General features: G+C 44.0%; 1 protein-coding gene across 1 annotated transcript in view; it reads left to right on the forward strand.

Annotated features, from left to right (window-relative positions):
• The window catches only part of LRRC45 (leucine rich repeat containing 45), a 366,996-nt gene extending 350,956 nt beyond the window's left edge, over positions 1-16,040 (forward strand). The window contains exon 18 of the mRNA XM_069655316.1: positions 15,714-16,040. Within this exon, the coding sequence (XP_069511417.1) occupies positions 15,714-15,910 (197 nt within the window). The 3' untranslated portion in view covers positions 15,911-16,040. The remainder of the gene's footprint in view (positions 1-15,713) is intronic.
• The last annotated feature ends 456 nt before the right edge of the window (positions 16,041-16,496 follow it).

Genomic DNA, 16,496 nt, shown 5'->3' on the forward strand with positions numbered 1-16,496 from the left:
CTTCCAAAGGTCCATCTGCCCGTTTCCGAGGTGCGTGCTGCCGTAGTTCAGTGAGAGGCATTAGGGGTGCCTGCAGGGGGCCATGATGGGCCGTTCTTCTTTTTTTTTTTTTTTTTTTTGTCCCTGGAATATTCCCATTCAGAGCTTGGCGCCTTTCTTGCCTCTTTGTGACGGGCCTTTGAGGCACCTTCTGTCTAGCCATGCCCAGGGCTGCATAGACCCCTTCGATGAATGCTCTTTGAGTGACGAATCGTTTTCGTCGTTGTTTTCCCTTGCTGGGTGCAGTAGCTTTTCCGCCTCCTTCAGTGTGCAAACTTGACATTGTTTACCTTCCAGGTAAAATAAAAGTGCAGTGGGAAAGCCCCAGCGGTAGAGCACCTTTTTGTCTTGCAGCCATTCTGTTAATGGTTTTAAGGATTTTCTTTTTAATTGGGGCAATGGTGAGGTCTTGGTATAGGGAGATTTAAGTGTCTCTGAATTGTGCACAAGAGGCATTCCTGGCTTCCTGCATAATCTCCTTCTTGACCCCGGAGAAGTGGACTTTCGCCAGTATGTCTGGTGGCATGATTGGGGCGGTTGGCGCTTTTCAGTTCCAGCGCAGACCTATCCAGGAGCATAAGCATGCATCTAAAGAGGTCCCTGGTGAAATTATCCAGCTCTGCGTCTGTTACGGAGGTTGGGATTCCGCGTAATCTGATGTTACGGCGGGGGCGGTTTTCGGCGTCCTTTCTTAGTTTCCAGGGCTTTGCATCTGGCCTCCAATGCGGTCATTCTGTCTACTCCCTCCCCAGTTTCATAGAATTGTTCACAGATCATTGACTCTTTCTCTGCTGTTCTGTTTTCTCCCTTGTCCATGCGCTTGTCTAGGCTCGATATTCTTTTCATGAGCTCTTCCGTACCTCTTTGGTATTCCTTAGTGATGGCTGCTAGGAGGTCTTGTAAATCTGTTTTGGTGACCCCTTGAGTCGTTAGCAGGGGCACCTCAGTCTTTCTTGTGACATTGCTTCGGCTCGCTCCCCTTTCTTTCCTTTGTCTCCGGTGGGTGCTGAGAGCAGTGTAGAGATGTCAACTTGTTTTGAAGGCCTTTGCCATTTCTCCCTTTGGTGCTCGAAGAGGAGGTCCTCCATTCCTGTGGCTCTGTACATTTAGGTGTGTTCTTCCCGCCTAGTCCTTAAGTCCCTTGTGATGAGGTATGTTGTGTGGGGTCTGCAGTAGCTTTAAGCTCCTTTTTATTGCTTTTGCTGTGTGTTCTTGATTTGTGCCGGCCGCTTCGATGGAGATCTGTTGAGGTAGGGATTACATTTTGGTATGCTGCTAGTCTCTGTTCATTTAAGGCGACCCGCGAGGGTGTTAGCTAGTGTCCCAGTCATCCAGATCCTCTGTGGGTGCTCTCCGTTGTGGCCCTGCTCCTATACGGTTATTGTGGGGAGTGGGCAGGACCCCTGAAGCGATGGTGGTGGGAGGCTTTACCTTATTGTTGTGTGAGGTCCAGGGCCCAGCCTCCTTGTGTATATGTGCTGATGCATCATCTGGCTTATGGCCGGTGCTCTTCCTTAACCTGCTGGGCAACAGTGTTGTGGAGGCGATGCAGGGGTAGGCTACTTCCAGTAGCCTGCTTTTGCTTCAGGACCAGCAGCCGGTTACTTGTTGCTTAATTCGTTTTACCCCATACCGTGGTTGTTTCTCCCCTTTTCGTGGCACAGTGCTTATGTGGTCTGTCCCAGAGGAGCTCCACTGCTAAGGCTCCTGAAGTGGGCGTGTCGTCCTATCGCACAGAGCGAGGGGTTGCTGCAGCATGTGCAGGGACACTGCATACGGCTGCCGTGGAGTAATGCTAGGGGCTTCTTCTGCCACCCATGGGGTCTAACCTCCGGGGTTCTTAGTACGCGAGCCCCGGTCGCCATCTTGGATTTTGTCGGGCCGAGTCACGACTTGCTGCTGAGGTTGATTCCTCAGGGATTTGGAATGTGGGGGCTTATACGACCCGGCCAGCAGGGCGCAGCACTTTCCCCCCAGCCTGATGAATGTTTTTGGGCATGACGGCATGCTTTCTGCTGCTTTAATTTGCTTGGTTGTCTGGTCTTGGTTGGGATCTAGTGAGGAGCCATGCCTCGCGCTCCGCTTCAAGCCACAACCCCTGCTGTGTGCAATTGTAAAAATACAAGAATTCAAAAGGGAAACAGTTTCCCAGTACTGATAGTCTGAATGACTGATCAGTTTCACCATAACGTGAGCAAAAGGCAAGGGAAGGGAAGTGAATCTGAAACTCTTTACTTGACTACAAAGCGTCTCTAAGCTCGGCACCAGGTATGAAACGCATGCGGCTCAGGGTTTCTTGTTTCCAAGACAAGCTCACGTTCCCTGAGCTATCCTCCCGGCCTATACATTTGCCTGCCTTCTCCTTCAGGAGGGGGGATATTCAAGCCATACTCCTTTCCCACAAGGAGTAGGGAAATTTCCCAACGTCATCCCAAATCCAAGGGGCAAAGAAGAGTTTCTATGCAGAAGTGTGCCATAGTGACTTTGGCACTGCCGGCTCCAAAACCACTTTAATTATTGTCTTATTGCCTCATAGTTCCACGAGTCTTGGTGTGTGGTAGGATTCGACTCTTCCAGATGGAGTGGCAGGAAATAACTTGAGAATGATGGAACATTCCCTTTTAAAATCCCCCCATTTTTTTTTACTCGCCTTCTCTGGAACTTCTTCTTCCACAAGGCGTTTCTCAGATTTTTCTGAAGGGAGACGTGGAGCTTATCCAGGCAAAGGAAGGCAGGAAAGACTGGTATTGCTGTTACTTTCTAGTTTGAAAGAAGGATGGAGGTCTCAGACCCATTTTATATCTGAAATTCCTCAAGCAGCTTCTCTAAAGGGGCAGCTTCAAGATGGTCACTTTGGCGCAAACCCCCCCAGGCATTGGAGTTGCACGACTGGCTTGTGCCTTAGATCTTCAGGAAGCTTATTTTCACATACTTATCGACCCCTAACATCGCAAATGCCCTATTTTTGTGGTGGAAAGGACGCACTATCCTTTCGCACTGCTCCCATTTGGCCTGACTTCTGCACTTATCTACATAGGCAGAGAGTTCACATCTTTCCCTACCTCGAAGACTAGCTCTTATGGGCCAGATCTGAGAAGCATGCATTGCAGGTCTTGTGGACAATGTTCGCTCTTACCCACTTAAGTTTCTCCAACAATGTAAAGAAATTAATTCTGCCCTCCTGCCGACACTTGCTTGGTGTATTGGGGCAGTCATGGATATGATGCAAAGCATGGCTTTTTGTATATCAGAGAAAGTGTCCATAATGGAGACCACGGTAGTCCAACCAAGAATGGGACTCCATTTTCTTGAGTATGCTAGGGCTGGAGGCATTCTATAGGATGTTCATGCAGTCCCTATGGTAGTCCATGAGGAGCCAATTTGGACTTAAAGGAGATTATTCCTGGCCCCACAACTAGTCTCGATTGTCCTGCTTGGGTGGATGTCCATGGGTAGATGTTCATGACCAACCTCCTTGAGGATGGGCCAATTCTGACCATCATGGCCATCCTTGCTGGGTGGGGGGCACCTAAAGGATCCCACAGTGATCGGTCTGTAGGAAGGTCAGGAGAAGTCTTTCCATATGAATTTGGTAGAGCTTGGGGAAATTGGTCTGGCATTGTGATCCTTATCATTAAACAGGAATTTGATTGTCCAGTTCATCAGACATCACCACCATTCAATCCATGAACATGATGGGCTGTGTGGGTTCACTTGGACAGTAAGGTGTCCATGCTCCTTTGGCTCTGGGTAATCAAAAATGAGGTGAATATGGCAACTTGAAACCTTGCTGGCAGTCAGAACTTTTGGGCAGATGTGCTGAATCATCTATCCGGAATGTTGTACGAGAGGGAGCTGAACGGTGAGAAAGACCTGTTCAGTCAGCTCAAACAGGAGTGCAAAGTTTTCTGCACTGGTGATTCCCTAGGTGTCCGACCTGTTATATGCTTTGCCTACATTCTGCTGATCCCTAAAGTTTTGAGGAAATTGAATCAAAGCAGAACCATGACTTTGACCATCCCAGACAGCTGCGAAGGAGCTGTTACCCAGTAATGTTAAAAATGTTGCTGTGCTCTCCTTAGAAGATACCTTGGATGGAAAATCTACTGCCCCAATCGGGTGGCAGCGTGCGTCACCTCTATGCCAGGGAATAAAACCGTCATGCTTGGACATTGAGAGGTTGAGGTACAGGGATTGGGTTCTCTCGAAAGAGGTTGTTGGTGTGATGCTCTCATTGAGGTGGCCATCGTACCTTGTTGAAGTTTACGAATTGGTGCCAGGATAGAGATTTCAAAAAGTTGTATTCCACCAGTATGCTTCTGGACTTTTTGTCATTGGATAGAATAAAGGCACTGTAAAGGGATAATTGGTGGTTCTTTCCATTTTTATGAGGACTCCAGAGAAGAGGGTTTCCACTTCAAGGGCTTGACCAATGCATTTTATCGTTACCCCTTTGTTGTTTATTCTTGGGATCTCAACCCAGTGCTTATTTTTGTCTTGATGGCCACATTGGTTCCATTACACTCTTGTGCCATGTGTGATGAATCAGCAATGATTCCCCCCAAAAACCTGGCCTGGAAACCTTCTCATGTGGCCAGGGAAGGGCAGAATCTTTCGGATCCGGTCCCTAGGGGTAGTGTTCCATGGGAAGATCACATGAGGGGGGGAAGCGGTCAGGAGGAATGGGAAACCCCCTTGTTCAACTTTCCCCGAAGCCCCACTCTTGTAATGGCTTATTGTTAAACAACAGAAATAAGAAAACCTAAAGTACCATAATTCCCTAGGTACTCGGACGAAGAAGAGGGCTGAAGGGGCACAATGTTGCAGCAGTGGTCAGTTCATTAATGCAGATGACCCACACCTGAGGGAGACGGAGGTTTAAAAGGTTCCCCTCCGTTGCAGACAATAGTCTGTGTTGGTAAAGAGCAGAAGTCAGAAGAAAAAGCAGCGTGGTTCGTGCTGGCAGCCCAGGCAGAAGCTGTAGGAGAGAGAGAAGACGCTGGGACCACTGCTTGACAGATATCAGCTACCGGTCCTGACTGGGTCTGTGCCCCCAAAAATCTGAAGTGCAGACGTTGCGCAGCGGGAAGCTTGCAGGAGGAAAGCTTTCCCCTTTGTGACCTCATCTGCAGAGACTGCGCAGCGGAAAGCATGCAGCATGCTGTCTCCGGTGGCTGGTTTGCACCAGAGAGCTTCAGGAGCAAGAGAAGGTCCAATTGAAAGTGGCGTGAGCGAAGGCAGACTTACTGAAGCAGTCTGCCGGGTCGCGAGGAGCCACAGCAGCAGACGTCCATGAGCAGAGAGGGGAACGGAGGCACACGTCTGATCCGGTGAGTTCACAGGTTGTGAGTGACCCTGGAGCGCTCTGTCCCCACTCGCGTGTTGAAAGCAGGCGTTCGGCGAGTAAGCAGCGCTTGCATAGAAGCAGAACTAATGCAAAGCAGCAGAAGCAGCACTCGCTTGTGAATGTAAGGGATTCCCAAGTTAATTCTGAACACCAAACTAGGGAAAAGCAGCAAAACTTTTATATCGATGCCACATGACTGTAACTTTCAAAGTGTGAGTCTGAGGAATCCCCAACAACTGTGGGGCGACTTTGTTAATAGGTAACTTCTATAAGCATTGCCCAAGCCAAGAGAAACTGAAACCAAAGCAAACACAATCTAGCCAGTATTGCCAACAGCAGAAGGGGGCTGATAAAGGGGAGAGGCAGGAAGAGACTATATCCCGATCAGTCTTTTTTTGCGTGTGTAGTGGGGAAACAAGAGGGGCAATAAGGCTGCACTTCTGGGAAAAGGTATCCAGAAGGAGAGGAGCGTCATTTGCAGAAGAGTGTTAAAGAGCATCAATGTGAATCTTGTTTTTCAGTTTTGAAGCTGTAATGAACCTCTTGTCAGTTGACATTGACCACAAAACAACCTGTTTTTGTGAAAGCTGTTCGGGCAGGGGAGTGTACCTGGATGGCAAACGTTTGGAGATGATAGGCCTGAAATGGAGGCGGGCCAGGTGAAAGTTGAAGGAGTGCTACAATGTGGTCCTGACAGAGACACTTTGTTGTTAGTGGTGCTGGAGGAGAAGTTGCATTTCTTTGAGTTGTCAGAGTGGCAAATCATCCTGACTAAGACGATCATTGTTGCTATTTAGGGACTGAGAACCTGTTTAAAGAAGAGACTTATATCTTCAGTGTTAGAACTTTTTGTTGACAAGTTGAAGTTGCATCAAACTGTATTGGAACTTTTGTTACGAATCAGGATTTCCTTGTGTTCTTTCTTCAACTGTGAAGCAGAATCATGTTTAAATTTTGGATAGCGGAATTCACATTTTGAATTCAATCATTATTGTTTTGAACTGCCATATATTTATTTGTTAATTTTTTATGTATATAAGTGTGAGGGACAGATATCCTGTTATTGTTTTCTTTAGTTTATTTTAGGCTGAGAAATCCTTGTCCCGGTAGAGATAGTGAGACGTTCATCCAACCTTATACAATAATAAAATGGCATTTCTTGAGAAAACTTCACAATTTAGTCTCACATTTCTAACCCCTCACACATGGCTCATTTAATTTACGGTAGCTCTTTTGGTGGCCATTTCATTGGCAAGAACAGTGTCAGAGATTCAAGCCCTTCTTATTTTACCCCTCTTTTTGCAATTTGCTAAAAACAAGGTTACCCTTCAAATTAAACCGTCTTTCCTGCTGAAGATGCCAGAGTTTAATATGCAACATAAAATACATCTACCAGTCTTCTTTCCCCCTCCTTAGCCTTCTAAAACGGAGGAGAGATCCACAACAGGCTAAACCTATGAGAGCATTAACATTACATCTGTGACAAATTAGTTTCAAGAAAACAATTGTTTGTGAGATTCAGGAGGGCCTTCATATCCCCTACATGAGAGAACTAGCGACTACTTCTGCTTTACAGAGGAATTTACTGGCCCTGGACATCTGCAGAGCAGCAACATGGGCCTCAATCCACACTTTTACTGAGCATTATCATTTGTATTACTTAGATGATGACGATAACAAGGTGGTCAGGTCAGTATTGCAGAATGTTCTGTTCCAATCACAAGTCTTCCACCACCTTTTGTTCAGGGTACAGCTTGGGGAGTCTTTCAAAAGGTTAGCCTGCTGTGTGGACAAGGGCGCTGCTGTTTGGAGTTGTTTGGCTGGTTGATTGGACGGTTGGACGTGAAAACTTTTGAAAACCAGTACCTCGGTGCTACGTGCAACCAACTCAAACACTCTAGAGTACAACAGGTAGGTCACATCTTTTGTAAATCAATTTGACGTCAGTAGACATTTCCTAAACTAAAATAAACAAGACATACGATCAAAGGTCTACAAGTCTATACGCCCAATCCTGACAAATAAGCCAACCTTACTTGTTTTATTTCTTTTTTCTCATACGCTGGGGTAGGGAGACTGTTGGGGCTTGACCCCTTTGATCCCGCCCAGCGGAAAGCTCTAAACATTTTTGATTTGTGATTTAAGGAAAGGGAGACTGCCGAGGCTTGACCTCTTTGATCCCGCCTACTGCTACTACCTTCCAACATAAATTGCCAACAGCAGCAAAGCAAAAAACATAGCAAAAAATATATACAATCATATCAAGATCAATTAAATCGCGCACATCTGACGCAAGCTCTCAAAACAACTAGAGTGATTTTGCGACTTAGAAAACCACTAATAAGAACGTCTTATTACTTGAAGGCTCACTTGAAGGTTTGATACCATTGTGTAAAGTCAACGAACACATGACTTCCCAACACCCAATGGCAGAGTCAGTACCGGCGACTAGGCAGGGAGACCACCCTCGAACAAAAGACCACATAGAAGACACAAAACTACCTTACGACAATGACAACGACAACGACAATGAGATGGCGCCAGTTAAGATGAGTTTGAACCTGAGTCCTGAAATGAAAGATTCTAATCAGGGGGGAGTACCTCAGCCCTTTATGATAGAGGTAAAGATCGGCAATCAAACCGAGTGGAGCCCGCCACAGGAAGATACACATCTAAATCTAGAGTGGCGGGGCTAACTCGAACATGAATAATCACATACCCCATCAAATAGACAACGTGAACGAGACGGACCAATTACCTCAGCCTCAGGAAAACACACCTGATGCAGAGGAGAATAAGGAAGTCTCTGCCCTCAAGCCAGATGAAACGCCCGATAAAAACAAACAGGAGATAGAACCAACAAGGAAAAACGATCACTTAAAGGAAGACGCGCTAGATAATTCATCACTTGATTAGAGATGAGACCAAAAACATCAGAAGAAAATATTCCTAAGGCAAAGGATCTAATTCAACTATCTGAGGAAATTCCAAGGTTCGAACTCAACACTATGGTTGAAGACTTAGACAATATAGCGAAAGGAACCCATAGTGTAACAAAAGGCAAAACATTAACCCCTAAACCAATCAGAATGGACTTTATAAGATATACAGATCTAGAAAAATAAATATGGAAACCTCTGACCTTGTCCTCACGGGACGCCCAAGATGGAAACAATCATTTCTTTGGGAAACAATCCCTATTAAATTGGGGGACAGGTATTATTGCTAATACACCTAAAAGGAAATCAACCTATAAAAACAGAACGCTAAACAAAATCCCTGATGCAGTGATGCTGGAAAACTAAATGTTAATTGACAGAGCTGCAGACCATAGAGACGGCCGCACAAACCATGAAAGGGGAAACCAAAAATCAGTCAAATCAAACAGACCATGCCCAGGACTCAGATTTGATTATGCTACCACCAACAACAGAACTACCCCCGAAACAGGGGGAGACGAGTTATAAACCTGGAACAGTAGGAGAAAAGCATGAAAAGGATGATTTCCTGATGATTACAACAATGGCAGCGATATTGGCCCCCTACATGAAATTACATGAGGATGCTACGGATACTTTGAAAGACCATACTACATTGTTAGCAATGGTTCACTCAAAGACAATCTTCATCGAAGGATTCATAACGGCCATTCAAAAGAACATGCAAAACGTTGAGCATGACATGTTACACACTATCCTGGAACCAATTATGAAAGGGAAGGAAAATCGATGGAAAAACCCTAGGAGAGATTCACTAGGTGGTCCGGATTTCTCCGTTCTTCAATCAAAAGAATTACCGAAATTACAACTACAAATAGAGGAAAGCTCCAAGGAAGAGTGACTGAAAGAGCGTCCCCAAATTGTCACTGAAGAAGGGACTCCAGAAGAACAAAAAATTGAATCCTCAATTACAACTCCGACGAAAGGAGAAATAAACAAAGATATGACGGAGATCGTAACAGGAGGTGAACAAAATAAGCAAAACAGTGAATCAACGCCAAATATCTCTAAAAACTCTATCTCATAAAGAGGTTAATATGCAGATAAATCCGAGTCAAAAGAACAAAGAAGCAGTAGAAACGGACGATTCTGAACTGGAGCTAATGGGCATGTCCACATATTCCATCTCGGACGAAAATGACTCAACCTCTAGCGACTCAGAAGAGGACATCGAACAAGTGAGAAAGAAGTACAGACGGAACTACAAATACAAGCTAAATCAAATTCATCGCTGGACGAAAACGGGACGATTGGGGAAAATTCAAATAACCCAGAAACAACAAAAAAGGAAAGTAATACAATCAAGCCCGAAATTACAAATAAGAAAAAATTAAAGACGACGACGACTGGAGATGTAAATACCCCAGTTAAAATTCCAATAATGAACCTGGAAAGTCAAAATAAAAAACAACTCCCTACCTATCTTGGAGATTAAGGAATATACCACAGAAGAAAATGAGTATAGTACGGGAAATGAAAACTCCTGGATTCGTCCCTTGAGATTACCCAAACGTAGGCTAAACCCGGAAAAAAAGGGTAGAGGTCTCCTTTTGGAAAGATTAGTACACACAAATGGTCTTATTCTAAATCGGGCTAATGCCCTAAGGTTGTTCCACCATATACCAACATTGAGATTAATCAGCTCTAACGACAACCCTGATAGAATTTCCTGATGAAACGCATACGGACAGAATACGGGTTTCAACTTGCTCTCAGGTGATTCATCAGCTATTACTGTCTGAAGAGAGGACCATATGGAAGATGGGGTTCAGGATAACTGAAAAAAACAAAGAAGCGGAACCGGACGTACTTGATCAAGAAACTATCTCAAAGAAAGCCCGATTTCAAGAGGCGTACGACACGCATAAAAAAAGCCATGAAACAATCTCAGGTAACCCAACATCAAGATGGAGAACAGAAGAGATGGGTTTGGTTGGATAATTTAGCAGCAGGAAAAATGAAGACCCTATAAGGCCGGAAAGAAATACAAAAGGAGACTTGGACCCTCATTTCTTGGAATACAAGGGGATTCAACCACCTAACAAAAAATGAATTAGAAAAAGATATGCCACACGTATTATGCTTGCAGGAAACATGGTTGAGAGAAATTCCCCTGATCGAAGGCTATTCAATAAACATAAACCCTGCAAAGAAAGGTGAAAAAGGAAGACCAATGGCGGGTTTGCTGATGAGGATTAAAAAAAGGACCTAAATTGGAACGTGATCCATTCTTTAAACTTGTCTCCTTGTATTCAAGTCCTAGTCCTGGAAACACTGGCGCCCCTAGACGACCAATACTCGCAGCACGTTGTGCTGATGAATATATATTGGGTGCCAGGTGTAAAAGCGAACAAATCACTTCCAAGGGATGTTGCAGCTGCAATCGACGATCTGAAAGCTAAATAGCACGACCCTTGGATAATCTTGGTGGGTGATTTTAATTGCACCTGTCTTGACGAAAACAACAATATACTCGAAGATGTACCGAAAATGGCCACAATGAAACACAAAAGAGGCGTCAACTGGAGGTCCACTCTTCAATTCAGAGACTGTACAATCCTAAACTGAATCACGCCAGGGGATATTCCGGGGAAACCGACGTGGCGAGGTCAAAAATCAAAAGCCATTCTAGACTACGTGACAATTTCATCTAACATGTCAGCGTTCATTCAAAAAGTAGAGGTGAAACCCACTAAAGCAAGTGATCACAACGCAATTAAACTTACTTGCTTAAGCTTTCTCCCGAAAAGGAAATATGTCCATTCAAGATAGAAATCAACTCCGGGAGAACTCGAATGAAAATGAGTTCAGCGAAACGACCAACGCTGAACGGTAACTTGACAACCATGATAAACGAACTACATTCGTAGCTAACCCTGCAAGTCATCGATTACGTTCCACTGCTAAAAATCTTCCATACTACGATCAAGTCTGGAATTACCAAACCAATAATGTCACATCGACATATATACGATCAAGCCGTGGTTGATAAGAAATAAATTATGAGGAAACAGCTAAAACAACTGAAATATTCGAAGGAGGTAAAACTGATAAAATACGAGAAATAAAACTAATTTTCAGTAACTGGATAAAGATGCATAAAAAATCAATGCTAAACCACGACTCCCAGGCCATGTTAAGAACGATATGCAAGAGAAACAACGCAGAGACGTGGGCCTTGATAAATAATGAGGCTTCAAGACGCCTTAACAAATCCAGTCACAGAGAAACAATGGCAAGCATATTATAAACAAAGACAGCCAACTTCAAAACCTCCTACAAACGAACGGATCCCAATAAAAAATGGACAAAAGTTTGCTGAATATAGACAGTGAGACACTAGAAGATATGATAGAAAAAACTAAAGAATTCAAGAGGACCGGGCAAGACGTTCTGACAGAAATGAAGCCCTGAGATGCCAAGATCTAAGAAATAAACTTAGAAACCTAATAGGACAAGCTAAGATCCTATTGGCGCGATTCTGTCGATTTTTCCATGAAACCTATGATAGACTTCTATCGAGCAAAGGTAGTGGCAATCCTTACCTATGGATCACAAACCTCGTTTCTCTTGGACATCAAATTATGGTCATGTCTAGAAGGCAAATTCTGGATAACTATTTTGGGATTGCCAAAATCTTTCCCAATTCAATTAATTAGAAGAGAACTGGCACTATTGTCTCTGAAAGTCATCGTAGAGTGGAAGATAATGTCTTTCTTCAGAAAATGCCTGGAACCAGCAACAAAGGGGGGTTTTGCTGCCATAAAGAAAGCAATGGCAGAGAGGTTGGAACCGATATTAGCTGAATGGGCCAAAACATGCCAGATAATCTGTCTTTCAGGTTAAAAAGGAAGAGTCGCTATTAAACAACCCAGACCAAGTGAAAAAAAAAATAATAATGTATACTAGAGACTAGATTGATACACTGGAAGAGCTCAATAAATATCAAGGCTACGAAGAATTCTGGGCAGTCCCGTGAAAACTGAATATGCTACCAAAATACCTAACTCTTTTTCCCAATTGATTTTTAGGATAGGGTTTCTTAAAGTTATGCCTGAACCTCTGGCCAAGTAAGAGGGAGAGGGAGAGGGAGAGGGAGAGAGAGAGAGAGAAAATAAATATATCTAAAGGACTGTACGTTGTGCAAAAACGTAACACCTATGGAATCAATGAAACATTTGTTGTTGGAATGCCCGACTGTGAGAGGTGAATGACAGATCTACTTAGGCCACATCTGGCAAGAATATAGATTCAAGGATATTGATCTCTGGTGGTCATACCTGCTGGAAGGAGATAACATCTCAAATAATCTTGCGGTCATAACATTTATCTTGCTCATCTTTGAGACAATCGAGGAAGAACAGTTAAATCACAGAACAGTGTTAAGGATTTGAAAGCTAGTAGACTTTCCCAGTTTTAAGACTTAAGCAACGTAGAGGAATAGAAAGAGAAAAGAAATAAGATTGGCATTTATACAAAGCTTTATTAATATTTTAGCATACTTTAAGAATTGTAGCTTCTAAAATGCTATTCTTGTTGTTTTATTTTTATTTTTTGCTTTCTTCTTCCTTCTTCAGTCATTTAGTCCTGTCTTTTAAAACATTATTTAATTTTCTGGATCAATGATTGAATCAATGGTCGGTTGGGTTTTGTATAGTTGAAATGTCTTGTTGCTTTATGTTGTCTTTTGCTTTTTTGCTTGTTTTGTAAAAAAAAAATAGCCAAAGTTTTTCTTCGTGTAAACCAAAGAGCTAATAAAAAAAAAAATAAAAAAAATTAGCAGTCTATCGGAGGAATGTATCCAGTTGAAGATCAAATTACTTGCATCAGGTAATGTTCTTTCGGATGGATACAGCAGTTCCTCCCACAGATCACTCATAGCTCTCCCGCCTTCCCTTCTCTATTGAGTGACAAAGATTATTCCTTTTCCTTTTTGGAATGTTTTTGCCATTTCTTCTTTACACTCGACATCTATCAGGCTTCTTACTTTGAAGACCGTGTTTCTGGCAGACAGGCGTGTGAGTGAGATGCTGGCGCGGTCTTGCAAAGACCCATTTCTCCAGTTCTTTAAAGAGAAAGCGACGCCAACGGCTAGACTGACATTTTTGCCCCAAGTTGTTTGAGTTGCACATCGCCCACAATATTGAACTGCTTCATCCATCCAAAGAAGAGGAGTGGCAAGAATGGCACAATTTCACGGAGACAAACAGTTGTTTGTCGCATTTGCATATGCACGTTTCGGACGCACAGTGATCAATCAAATGTTAGCTTACTGCATCATTCTATGCATTGCGGAGTGGTATGAGAAGGCAGAGAAGCAGTTTATAATGGGTCTCAAGACTCACTCCACTAGAGGTATGGCTGATTTCTCTACATCGCTTCATACTTCATAAGAATTATTTTGGATGTGTCTAGAGGTAGGGATGCCCGCTTTATCAAGGCAGTTCTACAAAGTTTTCTGGTATAATGCGTTCAGCCCACATCCTTCTAGTCTACTGCTATCGGAATGTATCCAAATGAGGAATCTGTGGAAGAATGAAATCCATTGAAGAGAAAACTACTTATCTGTAATGCTCCATCTATGGATTATCCTCCCAATGATTCCTACTCTCTCCCAACCTTCCCTTCTTCGGAAAATGTTATTGTGGATGAGTTCTAAGATGGGTTAAGTAGCATGAGAGAGATGAGGAATGTGTTGTTTAGCTGCAATATGCCCCCTGTTGAGATTCTTTGAGAACAGTTGGTGATGGAGTATACAGATGAGGAATCTGTGGGAGGAGAATTTCCTTCTCGTGTGTGCTTTTGTTTCACTTGGTTTACATGGAAACCTGCTTCTTAGAATGTGCCTGTGTGAACACCAATGAATAAGTACATAATGTAACTGGGTCTGGGTGTGTTGGAAGGAGTCTTTCTGTTCCCTGGGATGAGTCTTTCCAGCACAGTGGACATATATAAAGTGGTCTTGCATACTGCCCCCCTGCCAATTCTTGTGGCCTCCCTGCACATTGTCCTGTAAGAAAAAAGAGAAGAAGGTTGTTAGATGTAAATCCTTTTCAGTACAGATTGGAAGTACCAGAGACCTGCTTGTCACTCTGGCTATGTGTTTGCCAGTGATGCTTGGAATTGAAGATATCACAAGTAATTCTAAATTGCTAATGGTGTCTACGCCATCTGTCTTCATATTTTTACTAATCTTTTCTGGGTGTGTACTTTATTGGCTTGGTGGTGGCATCCCATACCTGTAGTCATGTGATCCTTCCTCTTTCGCGTCATATGTCCAGTGTACCGATTCATATTTTGTTTGTAAAATGCACTATGACCCGAGGCATGGGATGGTAGGTAGGATGGAGGCAGAAACACCCTATGGACTGATCTGAGGTAGGGGCATGCGTGACATAGCTGCCTCATCTTGCCAGACCCAAGATTGGCCTGATTGTTACCCTGAAAGATTACCATCGATAGGCACTTGCCCCTCTCCACGCCACCATGGGCCCATTAGAAAGGTGAGGCAAACTTGTCAAGTTTATATTCATGCTGGTTCTCACAGGAACCTTTTGTGGCGCATTGGCATTGTGAGGCAAAAGAATGACGGGCATAGAGATTTCCCAGGCATCCAACCTCTTTCTACCGGTAAATTCAAGAATCCACTTGCACCTTTTCATTTTTTTGCTTAACCTTTTCATCACTTGCTTTCTTGTATTTTAGAGTAAGCACTACCTGTCATATGACATGTAATGGTCTGCTATATCTTAAATACTAAATGGAACATTGTGCCAAGCATAAAATCTCTTGTTAGCAGCACATATTTTGGGACGGAAAGTGTGTGATTGAGGAAGGGGATAACAAAACAAGGGGGGACTGTAGCATGCACAGAGTGGTGTACTGCCCGACCTCTAAAGTTGAATGCTGTAGTGACTGAGCTGCTCTTGCACGGAGGGGACAAATGAGGGTGTGACTGCATAAAGCAGATGGAGTATGTTGGTACGATGGCTCATTAAATTGAAGTTCAGATCCCATAAGGTCTCATTCAGCCTTATTTTGTGTGCCATTAGCTTAATATTAACCCCTACTAATTGCTCCGTTTAGAAGCATTGCAGTGTTGTATAAAAAAGAAACTGTGTTGGTTGGGTTATGCCAGTATTATGCAAGTAAAGTGCTGTGCCCCCCCCCCTCTTCAGCACAGTCAGCCAATTACTGACTTGCACTCGTACAGGCATGAGTGGGGTGAGGAAAGGCTGACAGACAGGAGAGGAATAGAGAAAGATAGGTGGTGGGTGTTAAAACTGTATAAGGTTCCTAAAGTGCTGTCTGTTGTACTCTTTCCACAGCACAAACCAGCAGTCACCGTGAGTCAGTCCTGGATAAGGAAAGTGAGATTGCCTCCCTGCTTGAAAAGCTCCGGCTGAAGGATGCTGATATCCAACGGATGCGTGAAGAAGAAGCCCAGCGCACCAGCTTCCTACATAACGCCATCCTGTCCTACGTGCACAGCTCACCTGTTGGCCTCTCAAGCCCACGGAAGTGAAGAGAATGCAATAAAGTGCACAGCCACTGCCGCTAGTGTCTTTGGGCAGCTGTGCAGAAGTAGTGGTCCAATGGCACTCCTGGACTATCTGTTGGTAGGAATCGGCATGGGAATCTCCTGAGCCCCCTGATACGACTATGGGAACTCCTGTACTCTCCTATGTGAGATGTAGGCCCGCCGCATTCCTGGGCTCTCCGCTTTATGGTTGGTGCCAGGGCTGCCCTGAGTGACTACGCCTTCAATGGGGCAGAGCAACCCTGAGCCCACCATCTGGTAGTGGAAATGTCCTTCACTGAGACTGTACCTTGCATGCTCTTTACCTTGCAGGCCCAAGGTTGGCCAAAAGATGTCTCCTGGTACTTGGGCATATGGCATGAAAAAATAGGGGTACAAAAACTGGATACAAACTATTGCCTGCGCACAATGTGGCAAGTTCTATCTACCTTACAAATGGCCTCCCCCAGCCGGAATCTGCAGACCAAGATATGAAATTTTAGAACTTATTGGTGTTCCATTTGGTTTGAAGTGATACTTCACTGCGAAAACATTCAATAATGATATTCGCTCAGAACCACATTCCTTCTCT

This window comes from Ambystoma mexicanum, chromosome 3q (assembly GCF_040938575.1).
Source record: "Ambystoma mexicanum isolate Mex_15411 chromosome 3q, UKY_AmexF1_1, whole genome shotgun sequence".
Taxonomy (NCBI): Eukaryota; Metazoa; Chordata; class Amphibia; order Caudata; family Ambystomatidae; genus Ambystoma; species Ambystoma mexicanum.